Raw genomic sequence first — 17,030 nt, 5'->3', positions numbered from 1 at the left:
CTGCATTTTTCAACTGGGGAATCTATTAAACTCTCTCCTTTTGTTTCAAATGCTTAAAAATACCTAGAATTAAGACTAACTCATATCCTCAAAGGTTTTTATATAAGCTATGTCTGATGTTCTCTTCTTTCTACATACCCAATGTTTCTGGGCAACCTTTTAGCTGTTTTACCTGTTGTATGAGAAGTAGTTACTAATGCCCTTGTGCGACTGAACAGAGCAACAGTAGTTGGTTTGGTAGCTGCTGCCGAAGTGGTGGAAAACCCTGCAGTGGTTTTGCTCGAGGAAGATGTTTTGGAAGGATGTGTAGCTGGGATATTTTCTTCGGTGATTTTAATGCTAGTTGCAGTGCTAGTTTCCATTGATTTTGTAGTTACTCCAGTTACGTAGGCCACTGTCGTGGTAGCAGCAGTTTGAACTCTGCGAGTTTTCGTAGTAATAGAATGATCTGTAGTTGGCACAGAACGCTGTGGCCCAAAAGTCATGTCTGTTGACAGTGTAACTGTTTTCCCTGTTGTTAATTCCACTGCAGGGAATACATCTCTTTGACTTGTCATATTTGGCAAGATACTGGTCGATGCTTTTGCCATCTCAGTGTGTTGGGTATCCTTGCTCAGACTTGGAGCAGCTGTTGTCAGAAGCAAAGTTGTCTTTTCAAAATGGTCCCCACTGGAAGTGAAGGTTCCTCCTGCGGAGCTCGCTGTTACAAGTGCGGAAGCTGATGTGGATGAAGAGCGACTGCTGAGCTGTTCCATAGGTTCAGTCTGAAGAGGAAGTGGTCCTGTGGTTTTGAAACTAGTGCTCTCTTTCAACTGGTGTGGTCTGCTGTGATTGCTGTACTGTCTGGGTGTACTTCCAGAGAACACAGCAGTCGATGGCTCCATTGTGTCTGTCCCTCCTGATGTAACCATGGACCTGCTGGTTTGAAAACTGTCACCAGCGTGTGATGGTGAAGATGCTGAAGAAAATGAAGGTATTAAGGATGGTAATAAAGGAAATGATTCAACTGACGAGGAGGTGGATAAAGATGACGACAAAGATGGTGGTGGGAGTGACGATGATGGTATCACCGATGAAGAGGATGGTGGAGATGACTCTGATGATGCAAATGAATGAGGTGGCGATGGCGTTGATGAAAGCAAGTGATGTAATGATGACACCGAGGAAGAGGATGGAAATACTGATGAAGATAATGATGAGCTGCCAGTTGGCGACGATTCAGTGCCAGTGAAAAACAGAGTTGCATTTTGTAGATTGACTGTAGAAGAGTAAGTTGGCATTTTGGAAGAATGTACAAGCAAAGGCTCTGTAGATGGAGCAATTAAATCCCCGTCAGTTGATGATACGTTACTTCCTCTGCTCTGAGCCATAAAAGATGAGGATTGTGCTAAATCTGAAGAGTTGGAAATTTCTGCATAAAAAGTGGAACTTTCTGATGATTCGGCAGAGGTGCTGTTATTTGATATAGACAGTAACGTCCTGTCTCCGCCTCTACTGAATGTGGTTTGAATGTACATGCTGTCAGTGCGAGAAACAGAGGTCCTTTTCTCAGTGTCGATGCTGCTAACTGGTTGATGGCTACTTGCAATGCCTGGAATAGAAGAAAAAAAAGTAACATGACAGTAATATATATCAAAATATTTTGGCATTTTACTGAAATTATATGTCTGATACATAAAATTTACTAGTCTGTGTATTGGTCCATCCAGTCCATCAGTTTGTAAGGAGGTTATTTGCAAGTGAAAACTAGCTTGAGTGCAATGCTTTTGCAAATGTAACTATGTACTTATGACTATAATGGAATTTTTAACACCTTCTGAAATGTTAACCTCAAACTCTTGCAGCATTGAGTCCCACACAGGAACTGTATGTTCACCAATAAGTATTTTTATCTCTTTTCAATGTGTTGCCTTTTCACGTATCAGAGGGGTAGCCGTGTTAGTCTGAATCTGTAAAAAGCAACAGAGGGTCCTGTGGCACCTTTAAGACTAACAGAAGTATTGGGAGCATAAGCTTTCGTGGGTAAGAACCTAACTTCTTCAGATGCATCTGATGCATCTGATGCATCTGAAGAAGTTAGGTTCTTACCCACGAAAGCTTATGCTCCCAATACTTCTGTTAGTCTTAAAGGTGCCACAGGACCCTCTGTTGCTTTTTGCCTTTTCACGTGATTGATTACTGTGTCCTCTTCTTGTACTTCGTGCAAGGGTAAATAGTAAAGTCCATTTGTCCTCTAGATCATTCAGAATGACCTTATCCTCTAACTCTCTTCCTCTATTCCAAATTAAGTAAAACCAGTCTTTTTTTAATCTGTTTTTGCACAGAAGAATTCTCATGCCTCTATTGGAAGAAATTACTTTCAAGGACATGTTCTATGTTAGTGTGTATAAAATAAAATAATGTCTTATAAAAATTCATTGATCAAAGACTTTATAATCAGGAAACCTCGAAAGTACAACACGTCTCTTTGAAAAGTTAGCCGTGGATGACACAGAATATTAACATTTATTTTACAGTTAATCGTTGGAAGAGTGTGTGTGTAGTGAATTTCAGTGAATTTGACAATGTCCTTAGACATATAGGATGGGATTTTCAAAAGTCCTTCTGAATTGGCCTAAATCTGCTCCTACTGAAAGCTCCCATTGGCTTCATTGGGAACTGAGTTAGGCCAACAGGAGCATTTTTGAAAATACCACCCATTAAAAAAAAGGTAGAATAGCATTAGTATTAGTACTGGCTAGTATTAGTAGAAATCTATCAGATTTCTACTAATACTAGCCAGTCAAGAAGCACAGTTTCAATGTTAATAATCCTAGTTGGCTTGATGTCTACCCCTTTGGAAAGATTCCCCAGAACGTATGAGCGTGGCTTTGATTTGGTTATTTTAAATAGCACATGGGTATATGGGACCACCATCTGTCTGCACACATGGAAAGTATTTAATGCACTGGTGAGATTTTGTATATAAGACTGGCATTCTCAAGGTAACATACACACAAAACACTTACTTGAAGGATCATTTTGGAAAGAAGAGTCAGTTGGTATCTTGGAAGAACGTATAAAGAAAGTCTCAGTTGAAGACCCAGTGAAACCCATATCATTTGCTGACATACTCGTCCCTCTAGTCTCTGCCATTGAAGGTGACTGAATTAATTCTGAGGAATTGCCAATTTCTGTATACGAAGTGGAGCTTTCTGTTGTATGGGTAGATGTGCTATTTGTCAGAGATTGTGACGTCCTTTCTCCACCTCCTGTTAACGTAGCTGAACTGTACATACTGTCAGTATAAGGACTTTTTTCGGTTTTTGAGCTGCTAAGAGACCGATGGTTACTTCCAATGGCTGTAATGGGATTAAAAGGTGGAAATTAAATTTTATATGCACAAATCAGAATGAAATTGTGAGTTCTATAATAATTTTACCCTGAAATACAGGGCCAAATAACTCCAGCAACTTAAATGGAGCTATGCATGGGATTAATTTGGTTTATAAACACTTTTTACAAATGAATCACCGAGTATTTAAAAAAACAATATAATTTCTATTGATGGAAACCTTTATAAGAGGGACTTTCTAAGGATGAAAGGTATTGACACAATGTGTGTCAGTAGAGTTGGAATGATGCATTAGAATTACTTGTATGAACTGGACTAGTCAGGAAGTGAACAGTCTCCTACACTAAGAAGATGTGGTCCACTTTCCTACACCGTTGGTCACTGTTAAATACCAAATGCTGTGTAGGTGATCTCATTAAAGAGAATCATTACTGCTTACAAATATTGTGCCTGGCAACTACAGTGGCTTTGAATTTGTTAGCGATAACAATATGCATAACCTACATTGGGGAGGAGTGGGAGAGAATGTTTTTCTTATCAAAATGAGATTTTTGAGTTCAGACAACTCACAGGTTGTATCATTGGGTAAAGACAACGTTGAGCTCTTGGAAGAATCAGTAAGCAAAGGCTCGGTGGAAGGCTCCATGAAATCGGCATCACTTGATGAGATATTGAAACCTCCAGCCTGTGATACAGAAGATAAGAACTGGGTTGAATCTGAAGACTCGGCCGCGTCTATATTATGAGTGGAGATTTCTGTTGCCGCAGTCGATGTGCTGCTGTGAGTTTGAGATTGGGATGTCCTCTCCTCACCTCTGGCGAATGTCGTTGACACGTACGTACTATGAGTAGGAGAACTGGAAATCTCTTTTTCTCTATCTGAAATTGTAACCGATTGATGGCTACTTCCAACTCCTGAAAAGGAATTAAAATCTGAAAATTAAAGTTTTTATATGCACATCTTGAGCAGAACAACAATAGTTCTTTACACACACACACGAACATCTGAAAACAAATCTGGAAATTATTCACTTTTTAGAATGTTATGATTATTTAAAAGATAATCATTCATTAAAACCTACTGCTTAGATTCCTCTAGCTGTTCCAGAGAAGAAGGGTAGCAGAGAGTGTTGGAACCTGGCCCACAGTGGCCAGCAGAAAATTCCGTTTGCACAGGGAGCTATTAGGTGGCATAACTGGCTTCTACACCAACTGCCCATCACACCAGCCTGAAAGGTGGAATATTGGAGGCATGCTGGGACATATGAGGGAAAAGGACAGGGCATGCCTGCACTATACCAATTCTTTGTAGACTTGTGATCCCATAGGGATATAGCCAGCTGGTGTAAGTCAGAGCACCCCCTAAGTTCATCTAACTTATGCCTATGGGCCAGGGCCAGTGCAAATGCACTATGAGAATCAGGGAGGTGTAACTTGATCCCTGGTAGTTCTCTTCCTCTTGCACTAAGCAGACCTCAGCATAGGAATCTGAGCCTTTATATTCAGAAATCTTCAGACGTTTGGGCATCTCTTTGTAAAATGCAGGCTCCGAAAGCCATAAAAGGGGTTACTAAAACAGATTAAATTCAGTGAAGATAGGCATTGGAATTCAACACCTCTAGAAATAGAGGTACAGTCTACAGGTACAGTTTAAATCTAAGCAGATTTAATGCCTCTACAGTCCAGTTAGTTGGTAAAGAATCACTAAAGGTACGTCTACACTGCAATCAGACACCTGCACCTGACCCATAGCAGCTGACTCAGGCTCACAGGAGTTAGTGTAAGTGGCCGTTTAATTGCAGTGTAGATGTTTGGGCTCAGGACGCAGCAAAGGTCTGCAACCCTCCCACCTAGCAGCGCATGCGAGGCTGGGCTCCAGCCCAAGCCCGAATGTTTACACTGCAATTAAATAACTCCTTAGCCCAAGCCCTGCAAGCCTGAGTCAGCCGGCACAGGCCAGCCGCAGGTTTTTAATGGCAGTGTAGTCAGTATAATGGGATTACTTGCAGGATATGGCACTGCTGGACATGAGCAATTGTGCCAGAATCTGGCCGAGAAAAAACTGTACCATTGTAGAGGGAAAAAATGGATTGCTATTAAAATATTCAGAGCAGTGTTAGCAGAGAAGGTTGGTCCAGGGTTAGGGTGCTAGCTTGGGACTTGGGAGATATTTAGTTCCCTGATCTTCTGCAAACTTCCTGTCTGACCTTGGACAAGTCACTTGGTTTTTCTCTGCCTCAGTTCCCCATCAGTCAAACGGGGATAATAGCACTCACCTACCTCACCAGGGTGTTGGGAGGATAAATACATTACAGATTGTTAGGCGCTCAGACACGATAATATTAGAGGCCATATAAGGACCTTTCATAGGTATGAGTCTGAGTTAAAGAGCAACTGATTCTTTAATGAAAAGGGTTGACTTTGTTTTTGGGGGTGGGAGGTTCTTTCTTATAGTTTTTTTAACTGTGCGATAACCAGCTGGGAATTGCAAAACTCACCAGCGAGATCATTTGATGAAGACGAAGGAGTTGGGATCTTGGGAGAATGTGTAAGCAAAGGCTCCGTCGAAGGCTCAGTGAAGTCACTTGATGAGATATTACTTCCTCCACTCTCTACTACAGGAGATGAGGGCTGGGGTAAATCTGAAGACTGGGTATTTTCTAAGTTAGAAGTAGAGCTTTCTGTTGCATCAGGTGATGTGCCGCTGTTTGTTAGGGATCTGAACGTCTTCTCTCCACCTCTGGTGAATGTTGTTGAAATGTAACTACTGGTGGTATGCAAATCAGAAGTCCTTTTCTCTGTAGCTGAGATGCTAGTTGGTTGGGGGCTACTTTCCATGGCTAAAATATGATAAAGAAAAATTATAATTTCATATGAATAAATCCAAACACACGAATGAGTTTTCTTCGAACAAAACACAGATGAATACAGTGCATGTCTGAATATTAAAACAGGGTTAAGTTTCGGACTGGAGAAAATGCTGCTTTGGAAAGACATGTGCACTTCATAGTCAGTAACCCCTGAAATTATTACTTGCAAAAAAGAATACTAGAGCCATGAATAGTGCCACCAAAAAAATAACTGTGAGACTAACAAGCTGCATGCTTAACTTCACTGTCCAGTTACACTGCTTCACATTGCATGCTACTGGCACTTACAAAAAATTGAAAACTATAGAAATAATGTTAGTACAAGGACTGGACGTTCTTTTTCCTGTATTTGAGCTGCTAAGCTACTGACAACTATGTCCAATGGCAGCTATGATATCCAAAGGTGGAAATTACATTACCTCAGAATGGATTTGTGAATTCTATAATAATTTTGCTTGAAACACAGGACCAAATAAATCCAGTGTGTAACTCCATTAACTAAAATGGAGATACACATGGGATGAATTTGGTTTATAAAGAATAGACCAAGAAAAATAGTTGTGTATAGATCATTGTGTATTTAAAATAACAAAATCTTTTCTATTGATTGAAACTTTTATAAACAGAACTCTCGGAGGATGAAGGGTATAGACAATAGGAGTATAATTAGAGCTTGAATAATGTGTACAAATCATTATAATCAAAGTGTGACCCAAACTAGTCAGGTACTGGGCAGTCTCCTACACCAAGAAGATGTGGTCCACTTTCCCATGTTGTTACCTTAATAACACTTAGAAACTGATAGATAGATAGATAGATAGATAGATAGATAGATAGATAGATAGATAGATAGATAGATAGATAGATAGATAGATAGATAGATAGATAGATGGATGTAAAAACAAATCAGGAAATTGTTCATTCTTTAGAAAATGATAACTTAAAAGAAAACCATTGAGTGAAACTTGTGGCTTAGATTCCAGTGGCTGATGCAGAGGAGAAAAGTGGTAGAGCATGATGGAACTTGACCTAAATGGCCAGCAGAAAATTCCCTTGCTGAAGGGAAGGTCTTGGCTGGCTTCTGCACCAACTGCCTCTCACAAGCAACCTGGAAGGCGGAGTACTGGATGCATTCTGGGGCTAGCCAGGGGGCAGGGCATACCCTCACTACATCAATTCTCAGTAGAGTTACGATTCCATAAGGAGATAGCCAAATGGTGTACACTAGGGCAGCCCCAAAACTGCTCTAAGTTATGCTGATGGGCCTGGGCCAGTGCACTTGCACAGGAGAATGAGGGAGATGTAACTTTGCTCCATGGAAATTTCCCCTCCTCCTATGCTGCGCAGATCTTGGGACGGGAATTTTAGCCTTTATAATCAGGAATCTTTAGACATGTTAACATCTCTGTAAAAAGTGGGCTCAAAAAGCCATAAAGGGTGTTACTAAAGCAAAGTTGGAGCACTGAATTTGATTGAAATTCAACACCTACAGAAATATTTAATCCAAGTGCAGTTTAAATGTAAACTATCAAGATTGCATGTCTTCTCCAATCCCGCTGGCTGGTCACAAGTCACTAAGGGCCCAAATCTTCCCCCTTATTCACACTGAGTAAAACTTTCCTCTGCAAGCAGTCCCATTCAGCGTAATGGGACTACTTGCAGGGCATGGACCTATGGATGTGAGCTATGGGGGCAAAATCTGGCAGAGAAAAAATAGTGTCATGGTAGAGAAAAAATGGCTTTTTTAAAAAGCAATTAAAATATTAAGATCCATGCTAGAAGGGAAGGCTGGTCCAGCTGGTAGAGTGCTAGCTTGGGACTTGGGAAGCCTGAGGTCAAGTCCCAGCTCACAGGGCTCTTGTGATGAAAAATACATTCAAGATTGTTAGGTGCTCACATACTAAGGTAATAGAGGCAATATAAGGACCTGTGCACCTCAGTTCCTCCTATCCTCTGCCTGTGGCACATAATAGTCTAGTATCCTGTAATACTGTGGTCTCATTTCTGTCATCAGGTTAAGTCGGCGGATGCTTACTGCTGTTGGTGGCCTGTGATATACAGGTCAGACTTAATGATACAGTAGTTCCTGTGGCCTTAAACTCTGACTCTATGGCCTTTCCTGGGTTTGAGTTACTAAAGAGCATCTTATTCCTTAAAAAATGGGTCAACTGAGTTTTCTGGGAGTGAAGGGCTCTTTTTATCATTTTTTTTAGTACTGTGCAATAACCAGTTGGGAATCACAAAACCCACCTGCAAGATCATTTGGGGAAGACGAATAACTTGGGATCTTGGAAGAATGTGTAAACAAAGACTCTGTGGAAAGCTCAGTGAAGTCACTTGATGAGATATTACTTCTTCCAGCCTGTCCTACAGGAGACGAGGGCTGGGGGAAATCTGAAGACTTGGTATTTTCTAAGTAAGAAGTGGAGCTGTCTGTCACATCAGGCAAGGTGCTGCTGTAGGTTAGAGACCTTGATGTCCTCTTTTCACCTCTAATGGATGTCATTGAAATATAGGTACTGGAAGTATGCAAATCAGAAGTCCTTGTTTCTGTAGCTGAGATGCTAATTGGTTGGTGGCTACTTCCAATAGCTAAAGTGGGATGAAAAGATGGAAATTAAATTTGATATGCCCAAATCTGATTGCATTTGTGAGTTCTATAATAATTTTGCCCTGAAATAAAGGACCAGTTATGTCCCACATATCATTTCATCAATTTAAATGGAGCTAAACATGGGATAAATGTGGATTATAAAAACTAGATTAAGAAAAACAAGCTGTGTATAAATCACTGGGTATTTAAAAAACAATATATTTTCTATTGAGTCAAACCTTCATAAGAAGGATTCTCCAAGGATGAAAGGTACAGACTACAATGAATTTCATTAGACTTGGAATGATGCATTAGAATTATTATAAATAAACCATGACCCACACTAGCCAGGTGGTAGATACTCTCCCATTAAGAAGATGTGATCCATTTTCCTACATTTTTAGTTTAACAACACTTATTGATACATATACACACTGCATGGGAAAATAAATCCAGAAATTATCCAATCTTTAGAAAACGATAATTACTTAAAAGAAAATTACTGAGTGAAACCCATGGCTTTTGTTCCAGTGGAAAAAGGTTGTAGAGATTAGAGATCTGTGAAAAAGAGACTTTTTAGCTCTCTGGCAATAAAAAAAAACCCGATAAAAACCAAACCCAAAGTTTTGGGTTGACCAAACAACAAAACGATTTGAAATTTTTGGCAAATTGAAAAGTAAAAAAAAATATTAATTTCAGTTGAACAAAAGTGTTTTATTTTGATATCAAGTACTTTTAAAATATGTTTGCATTAAAAAAATAAAATTGAAGGAGATTTCTAAATGAAAAGTCATTTCAAACCAAAAAATGTAAACAATTCATTTAAAAAATATCAAAATGAAATGTTTTGACTTTTTTGTAATTTTGCCCAGATCAGGCAGACAGAGCGTTGGAAGTTGACCCTACATGGCCATAGGGGAGCTCTCAGCTGCCAGAGCTGGCTTCTATGTCAACTGCCCCTCCCACACAATCTGGAAGGTAGAGTTTTGGAGGCACACTAGGAATGGCAAGGGGGCAGGACAGGGCATTACATCATTACACCAATTCTAGATAGGCTTATGGTCCCACAGGGAGATAGCCAGCTGGTGTAAATTAGAGGAACTCAAAGGTGCTCTAACTTATGCCAATAGGCCAGGCCCAGTACAAAGGCACCATGAAAATCAGGGAGGTATAACTTGCTCCCTGGCAATTGCCCGCCTCCAGTACCACACAGAACTCAGCACAGGAATCCGAGCCTTTATATTCAGGAATCTTAAGAAACGTTGGCGTCTGTATGTAAAAAATGCGCTTAAAGCCATCAAAGACGATACTAAAGCAAAGTTTGTAATGAAATGCAGTGAAGTTATTGAAGGTTTCAGTCAATGACTTTTGAACTGGAACTCAACAACTCTAGAAATATTTATAGGTACAGCCCACAGGTACAGTGTAAGTATAAATTAGCAAGATTGTATGCCTTGCTAATCCAGCTAGTGGGTAAAGAACCCCTAAGGGCCTGATTTCCCCTCTTACTCACACTGAGTAATACCCTCCTCTGCAAGTAGTCTCATTCAGCGTAAAGGGAGTACTTGCAAGGCATGGTACTGCTGGACATGAGCAATGGTGGCAGGATCTGGCAGAGAAAAAATAGTGAGATTGTAGAGAAATAAATGAATTGCTACTTTTTTTTAACGAAAGTGATTAAAATGATCAGAGCAGTGTAGATGGGTAGTGTGGTCTGGAGACTACAGTGCTAGGTTGGGACTTGACAGACCTGGTTTCAGTTTCCTCCTCTACCACAGACTTCCAGTATGATCTATGGGTAAGTCACTTAGCATCTCTGTTCCTCAGTTCCCCATCTGTACAATGGAGATAATAATCCCTACCTTGCAGGGGTGTTGTGAGGATATACACGTTAAAGATTGTTAGGCACTCAGATACTATGGTAACGGGGGGAAATATAAGGACCTTTGATAGGTATGAGTCTGAGTTAAAGAGCAACTGATTCTATTAAAAAAAAAAAGGTTGACTCGTTTTGGCGGGGGGGGGGGGGAGGGGAGGTTCTGATTATTGTTTTACGTTTGTAAATGGTGCACTAACCAGTTGGGCATCACAAAACTCACCTGCAAGATCATTTGGGGAAGACGAATAACTTGGGATCTTGGAAGAATGCGTAAGCAAAGGCTCCGTGGAAGGCTCAGTGAAGTCACTAGATGAGATATTATTTCCTCCAGCCTGTGCTACAGTAGACGAGGACTGGGGTAAATCTGAAGAGTTGATATTTCCTAAGTTAGAAGTGGAGCTTTCTGCTGCATCGGGCAATGTGCTGCTGTTTGTTAGAGACGTTAAGCTCCTCTCTGAAGCTCCGGTGAATGTCACTGAAATATAGGTACTGGAAGTATGCACATCAGAAGTCCTTGTTTCTGTAGTGGAGATGTTAACCGGTTGGTGACTACTTCCAATAGCTAAAATGGGATTAAAAATGGAAATTACATTTGATATTCCCTTATCTGACTGGATTTTTGAGGTCTACAATGATTTTGCCCTGAAATACAGAACCAATTATGTCCCACATGTCATTCCATCAATTAAAAGGGAGCTAAATATGGGATGAATTTGGCGATAAAAACTAGATCAAGAACAACAAGCTGTGTATAAATCACAGGTATTTAAAAAAAAATATTTTCTATTGATTGAATCTTTCATAAGAAGGACTCTCCAAGGGTGAAAGGTACGGACCAGAATGAATATCATTGGACTTGGAATGATGAATTGAAATGATTATAAATAAAGCATGGTACAAACTAGCCAGGTGGTAGGCACTCTCCCGTTAAGAAGATGTGTTCGACTTTCATACACTCAGATACAATGGTAACAGAGGGTCATAAGTAATTTTCATTGGTATAATTCTGAGATAAAAAAACAACCAATTCCTTTAAAAAAGTGTTTGACTCAATATTTGGTGTGTGGGAGGCTCTTTTTATCATTTTTTTTTGAATGGTGCACTAACCAACTGGGGAATCACAACACCCACCTGCAAGATCATTTGGGGAAGACGAATAACTTGGGATCTTGGAAGAATGCGTAAGCAAAGGCTCCGTGGAAGGCTCAGTGAAGTCACTAGATGAGATATTATTTCCTCCAGCCTGTGCTACAGCAGACGAGGGCTGGGGTAAATCTGAAGAGTTGATATTTCCTAAGTTAGAAGTGGAGCTTTCTGCTGCATCGGGCAATGTGCTGCTGTTTGTTAGAGACGTTAAGCTCCTCTCTGAAGCTCCGGTGAATGTCATTGAAATATAGGTACTGGAAGTATGCACATCAGAATTCCTTGTTTCTGTAGTGGAGATGTTAACCGGTTGGTGACTACTTCCAATAGCTAAAATGGGATTAAAAATGGAAATTACATTTGATATTCCCATATCTGACTGGATTTTTGAGGTCTACAATGATTTTGCCCTGAAATACAGAACCAATTATGTCCCACATGTCATTCCATCAATTTAAAGGGAGCTAAATATGGGATGAATTTGGCTTATATATATTAATATATGGAGATATACCTATCTCATAGAACTGGAAGGGACCCTGAAAGGTCATCAAGTCCAGCCTCCTGCCTTCACTAGCAGGACCAAGTACTGATTTTTGCCCCAGATCCCTAGGTGGCCTCCTCAGAGACTGAGCTCACAACCCTGGGTTTAGCAGGCCAATGTCCAAACAACTGAGCTATCCCTCCCCCCTTATAAAATCTAGATCAAGAACAACAAGCTGTGTATAAATCACAGGTATTTAAAAAACAATATATTTTCTATTGATTGAAACTTTCATAAGAAGGACTCTCCAAGGGTGAAAGGTACGGACCAGAATGAATTTCATTGGACTTGGAATGATGGATTGAAATGATTATAAATAAAGCATGGCCCAAACTAGCCAGGTGATAGGCACTCTCCCATTAAGATGTGATCCACTTTCGTACACTGTTAGTTTAATAGCACTTATTTACTGATACATATAGACACTGCTTGGGAAAACATCGGGAAATTATTCAGTCCTTAGAAAATGAATATTACCAGTGGTATAAATTCCTGTAGTTGTTCCAGAGGAGAAAGGTTGCACAGAGAGCTCTATGAAAAACAGACTTTTTAGGTCTCTGGCAATTCCAACCTCTCCCTCCCACCACCCTGCCAAAAAAACCAACCCCCCCCCCCCCACACACACACACACACACAAAAACCCACATTTGGCGTTGAAAAGACAATGGTGAACTAACCAACTGGGAAATCACAAAACTCACCTGCAAGATCATTTGGCGAAGACGAATAACTTGAGCTCTTGGAAGAATGTGTAAGCAAAGCCTCCGTTGAAGGGTCAGTGAAGTCAGTTGAGGAGATATTACTTCCTCCCCCCTGCGTTACAGAGGTTGAGGCCTGGGTTAAATCAGAAGCCTTTGTATTTTCTAAATTAGAAGTGGAGCTTTCTGCTGCATCAGGTGATACATTGCCGTTCGTTAGGGATCTTAATGTCCTCTCATCAACTTTGATCAATGTTGTTGAAATATATGTAGTGGTGGTATGTAAATCAGAAGTTCTTTTTTCTGTAGCTGAGATGCTAATTGGTTGGTTGCTACTTACTATAGCTAAAATGGGATTAAAAGACAGAAATTAAATTCAATGTGACTAAATGAAAATTGATTTGCAAGTTCTATAATCATTTTGCCTGAAATACAGAACCAAATAAATCCAAAGTTTAACTCTAACTTAAATTAAGCTATGCAATGAATATGGTTTATAAAGATTAGGACAAGAATAAAATCAGTGGGGTATTAATCAGGGTGTATGAAAAAAAAAACCAAATCTTTTCTACTGATTGCAATTTTTATAAGCAGGTCTCTACAAAGATGCTGACACACTAAGTACCTAACAGTAGGAATAATGCATTAGAATTATTATAAATTATGAACCAAGCTAGTTAAGTAGCTGGCACTTTTGTACACTAATAAAATGTGGTCCACTTTCTTACACTGTTAGTTTAACAACACATTCATTGATATATAGAAATGGCATGTGAAAATAAATCTGGAAACTTTTCAGTCTTTAGAAAATGATAATTTCTTAAAAGAAAATTATTCAGTGAAATCTGTCACTTAGATTGATTCCTGTGGCTGATCTAAAGCAGAAAGGTAACAGAGAGTGATGGAACCTGCCCCTTAATGGCCAGCAGAAAATTCCCCAGGCATAGGGGTGTCCTCAAGTGGCATAGCTGGCTTCTACGCCAACTGCCCCTCACACACATCCTGGAAGGTGGAGTATTGGAGTCATGTTGGGAATGGCCAGGGGGTACGACTGGGCATAATTCTTGATGGGTTTATTGTCCAGTAAGGTGATAGTCAGGTAATGTAAGTTAGAGCAGTCCCTAAAATGCTCTAATTTATGCTTATGTGCCAGGGCCAATGCACCATGTTAGGACTATAACAGCGTTTAAAAGAGAACTGGATAAATTCATGGTGGTTAAGTCCATTAATGGCTATTAGCCAGGATGGGTAAGGAATGGTGTCCCTAGCCTCTGTTTGTCAGAGGGTGGAGATGGATGGCAGAAGAGAGATCACTTGATCATTGCCTGTTAGATTCACTCCCTCTGGGGCACCTAGCATTGGCCACTGTCGGTAGACAGGATACTGGGCTAGATAGACCTTTGGTCTGACCCGGTACGGCCGTTCTTATATTCTTATGAATCAGGGAGGCGTAAATTGCTTCATGCTAGTTCCCATTCTCCTGCACTGACCTCAGCACAGGAGAGAATCTGAGCCTTTATATCCAGGAATCTTTAGAAACTTTCGCTCTTTTGTAAAAAGTAGGCTCAAAAAGCCAAAAAATGTGTTGGTAATGAAATTCAGTGAAGTTGGGAATTGAAATTCAACACCTATAGAAATATTTAAAAGTACCACCCACAGGTACAGTTTCAAGGTAAGCAATCCAGAGTTGCATGCCTTTGTCAATCCTGCTACTCGGTACAGAATCACTACGTGCCTGAATCTCCAGTTTTACACTGTCATATCTTACAATGCATGTAATCCCATACATCATAATGAGAGTACCTGCAGGATATGAAACTGGTGGACATGGGCAACAGTGGCAAAATCTAGCAGAGAAAAAATGGTTGCATGGTGACTTTGGACCAGTCAATTTCTCTGTGCCTCAGCTCCCCATCTGCAAAATGGGGATAACAGCCTTTCCTTACCTCACAGGGGTGTTGTCAGGAGAAATACATTAAAGACTATGTGCTGCTCAGATACTATGGTGATAGGGGGGCATATAAGGATGCTAGATAGGTAAGAGTCTGAGTTAAAGAGCAACTGATTCTTTAAAAAAAGGGTTGACTCAGTTTTGGGGTGGGTGGAAGGTTCTTTTTATTGTTTTACGTTTGTAAATGGTGCATTCAACAGTTGGGAATCACTAAACCCACCTGCAAGATCATTTGGGGAAGACGAATAACTTGGGATCTTGGAAGAATGTGTAAACAAAGACTCTGTGGAAGGCTCAGTCAAGTCACTTGATGAGATATTACTTCCTCCAGCCTGTGCTACAGGAGACGAGGGCTGGGGTAAATCTGAAGACTTGGTATTTTCTAAGTCAGAAGTGGAGCTGTCTGCTACATCAGGTAATGTGCTGTTGTTCATTAGAGATCTTAACGTCCTCTCTCCACCTCTCGTGAATGATGTTGAAATGTATGTACTGGTGGTATGCAAATCAGAAGTCCTTTTTTCTGTAGCTGAGATGTTAATTGGCTGGTGGCTACTTCCAATGGCTAAAAGATGATAAAGATTATAATTCCATATGCATAAATCCAAACAGATACGTTTTCTTCTCATATCACCCAGATGCAAATAATGCATGTACGAATGTTAAATACGGGTACTTTTCATTCTGGAGAAATTGCTAGCTCAGAGAGATTTGAACCCTTTAGAGTGAAGACACATGGAATTAATACTTGCAAAAAATTAGCACAAACCATGAAAAGTGCAACTAAGAAAACTGGCAATAACAAGCAGCAAGCTTAACTTCATCATTCAGTGATATTACTTTGCATTCCATGCTGCTAGCACTTACAAAATTGTAAAACAATGAAATATTTGGAATTAAATTCAGCAGACTTAGAACACTGAATAACTAAGGGCCTGTCTACACGAGGTGTTACTGTGCAGCAAGACAAAGTGGGACACTACAGTGCACTAGCTTGCTGCACGCTAACATCCAGTGTGGACACTGCTATAGAAGTCCTGGAGCATTCTTTGATTTACTATACTTTACAAGCAGACATGGCCAAAGCTCCTGGAACTTTTAGGGTATGGTTATACTGCAATTAAACACCTGCGGCTGGCCCGTGTCAGCTGACTTGGGCTTGGGGGCTCGAACTACCAGGCAGTTTAGGCTCAATCTGGAACCTGGGCTCTGGGATCCCAGCCCTTGTGGACTAATAATTCTCACAAGCTAGTGGACTAATAATTCTCACCTTTGGAAACAGTTTCTGAAGCAGAATGAGACTGTGTAAGCAAAGGGTCGGTTGAAGGCTCTGTGAAATCTGTGGCAGCCAATGAGATATGAATTCCACTGGTCAGTGCTATAGAAGATATAGATGACGACTGGGTTAAATACGAAGAGCTGGACATTTCAGTACCAGAAGTAGAGTTTCCTGTTGCATTAGAAGATCTGCTGCTGTTTATGAGATCTTGTAACGTCCCTGCTCCAGCTCTGGTGGATGTAGTTGAAATGTACGTACTGGCAATGTGAGAACTGGCAATATTTTTCTCTGAGCCGTTAGTTGGCTGATGGCTACTTTCAATGGCTGAAATAGGGTAAAGAAATAATAAAATTCCATTCTCATAAGTCAAAACACTTGGACAATTTTTCTTCCAATAATATTCAGATTCACAGTTTGTGTGTAGCGGGGAAAATGAAAATATTTCAGTTTGGAGAAAATAAATGATACCATGGAAAGAAATCATTGACTGAAACCTTTATATTGAGGAAACCCTGCAAGTATTGACAGATGTCTATTCATAGTCATAGAAATGTAGGGCTGGAATGGACCTCAAAAAGGTGATCTAGTACTTCCCCCTGTGCTGAGGTAGTATTAACTATACCTAGACCATCCCTGGTTGGTGTTTGTCTAACCTGTTCTTAAAAACATCCAATGATGGGGATTCTACAACCTCCTCAGGGAACCTGTTCCTGTGCTTAAGCAGCCTTATAGTTAGAAAGTT

The 17,030-nt window shown here is 40.3% G+C and overlaps 1 protein-coding gene across 3 annotated transcripts in view; it reads right to left on the bottom strand.

Moving 5' to 3' along the window:
• HEG1 (heart development protein with EGF like domains 1) overlaps nucleotides 1-17,030 on the bottom strand; it is an 84,732-nt gene that overhangs the window by 34,343 nt on the left and 33,359 nt on the right. For 2 of the 3 annotated variants that reach the window (XM_054044013.1, XM_054044015.1), the window contains exons 4-13: nucleotides 16,280-16,612; nucleotides 15,233-15,574; nucleotides 13,065-13,406; nucleotides 11,808-12,149; nucleotides 10,897-11,238; nucleotides 8,455-8,796; nucleotides 5,833-6,174; nucleotides 3,905-4,267; nucleotides 3,009-3,341; nucleotides 173-1,591 (exon numbers count right to left, since the gene is read on the bottom strand). In XM_054044013.1, coding sequence (XP_053899988.1) covers nucleotides 173-1,591; nucleotides 3,009-3,341; nucleotides 3,905-4,267; nucleotides 5,833-6,174; nucleotides 8,455-8,796; nucleotides 10,897-11,238; nucleotides 11,808-12,149; nucleotides 13,065-13,406; nucleotides 15,233-15,574; nucleotides 16,280-16,612 — 4,500 coding nt within the window. The remainder of the gene's footprint in view (nucleotides 1-172; nucleotides 1,592-3,008; nucleotides 3,342-3,904; nucleotides 4,268-5,832; nucleotides 6,175-8,454; nucleotides 8,797-10,896; nucleotides 11,239-11,807; nucleotides 12,150-13,064; nucleotides 13,407-15,232; nucleotides 15,575-16,279; nucleotides 16,613-17,030) is intronic. The other variant, XM_054044014.1, reaches the window with a different exon arrangement.

Source organism: Malaclemys terrapin, chromosome 11 (genome assembly GCF_027887155.1).
Source record: "Malaclemys terrapin pileata isolate rMalTer1 chromosome 11, rMalTer1.hap1, whole genome shotgun sequence".
NCBI classification, from domain to species: Eukaryota; Metazoa; Chordata; order Testudines; family Emydidae; genus Malaclemys; species Malaclemys terrapin.
This window is presented reverse-complemented; position numbering and strand designations above follow the sequence as displayed.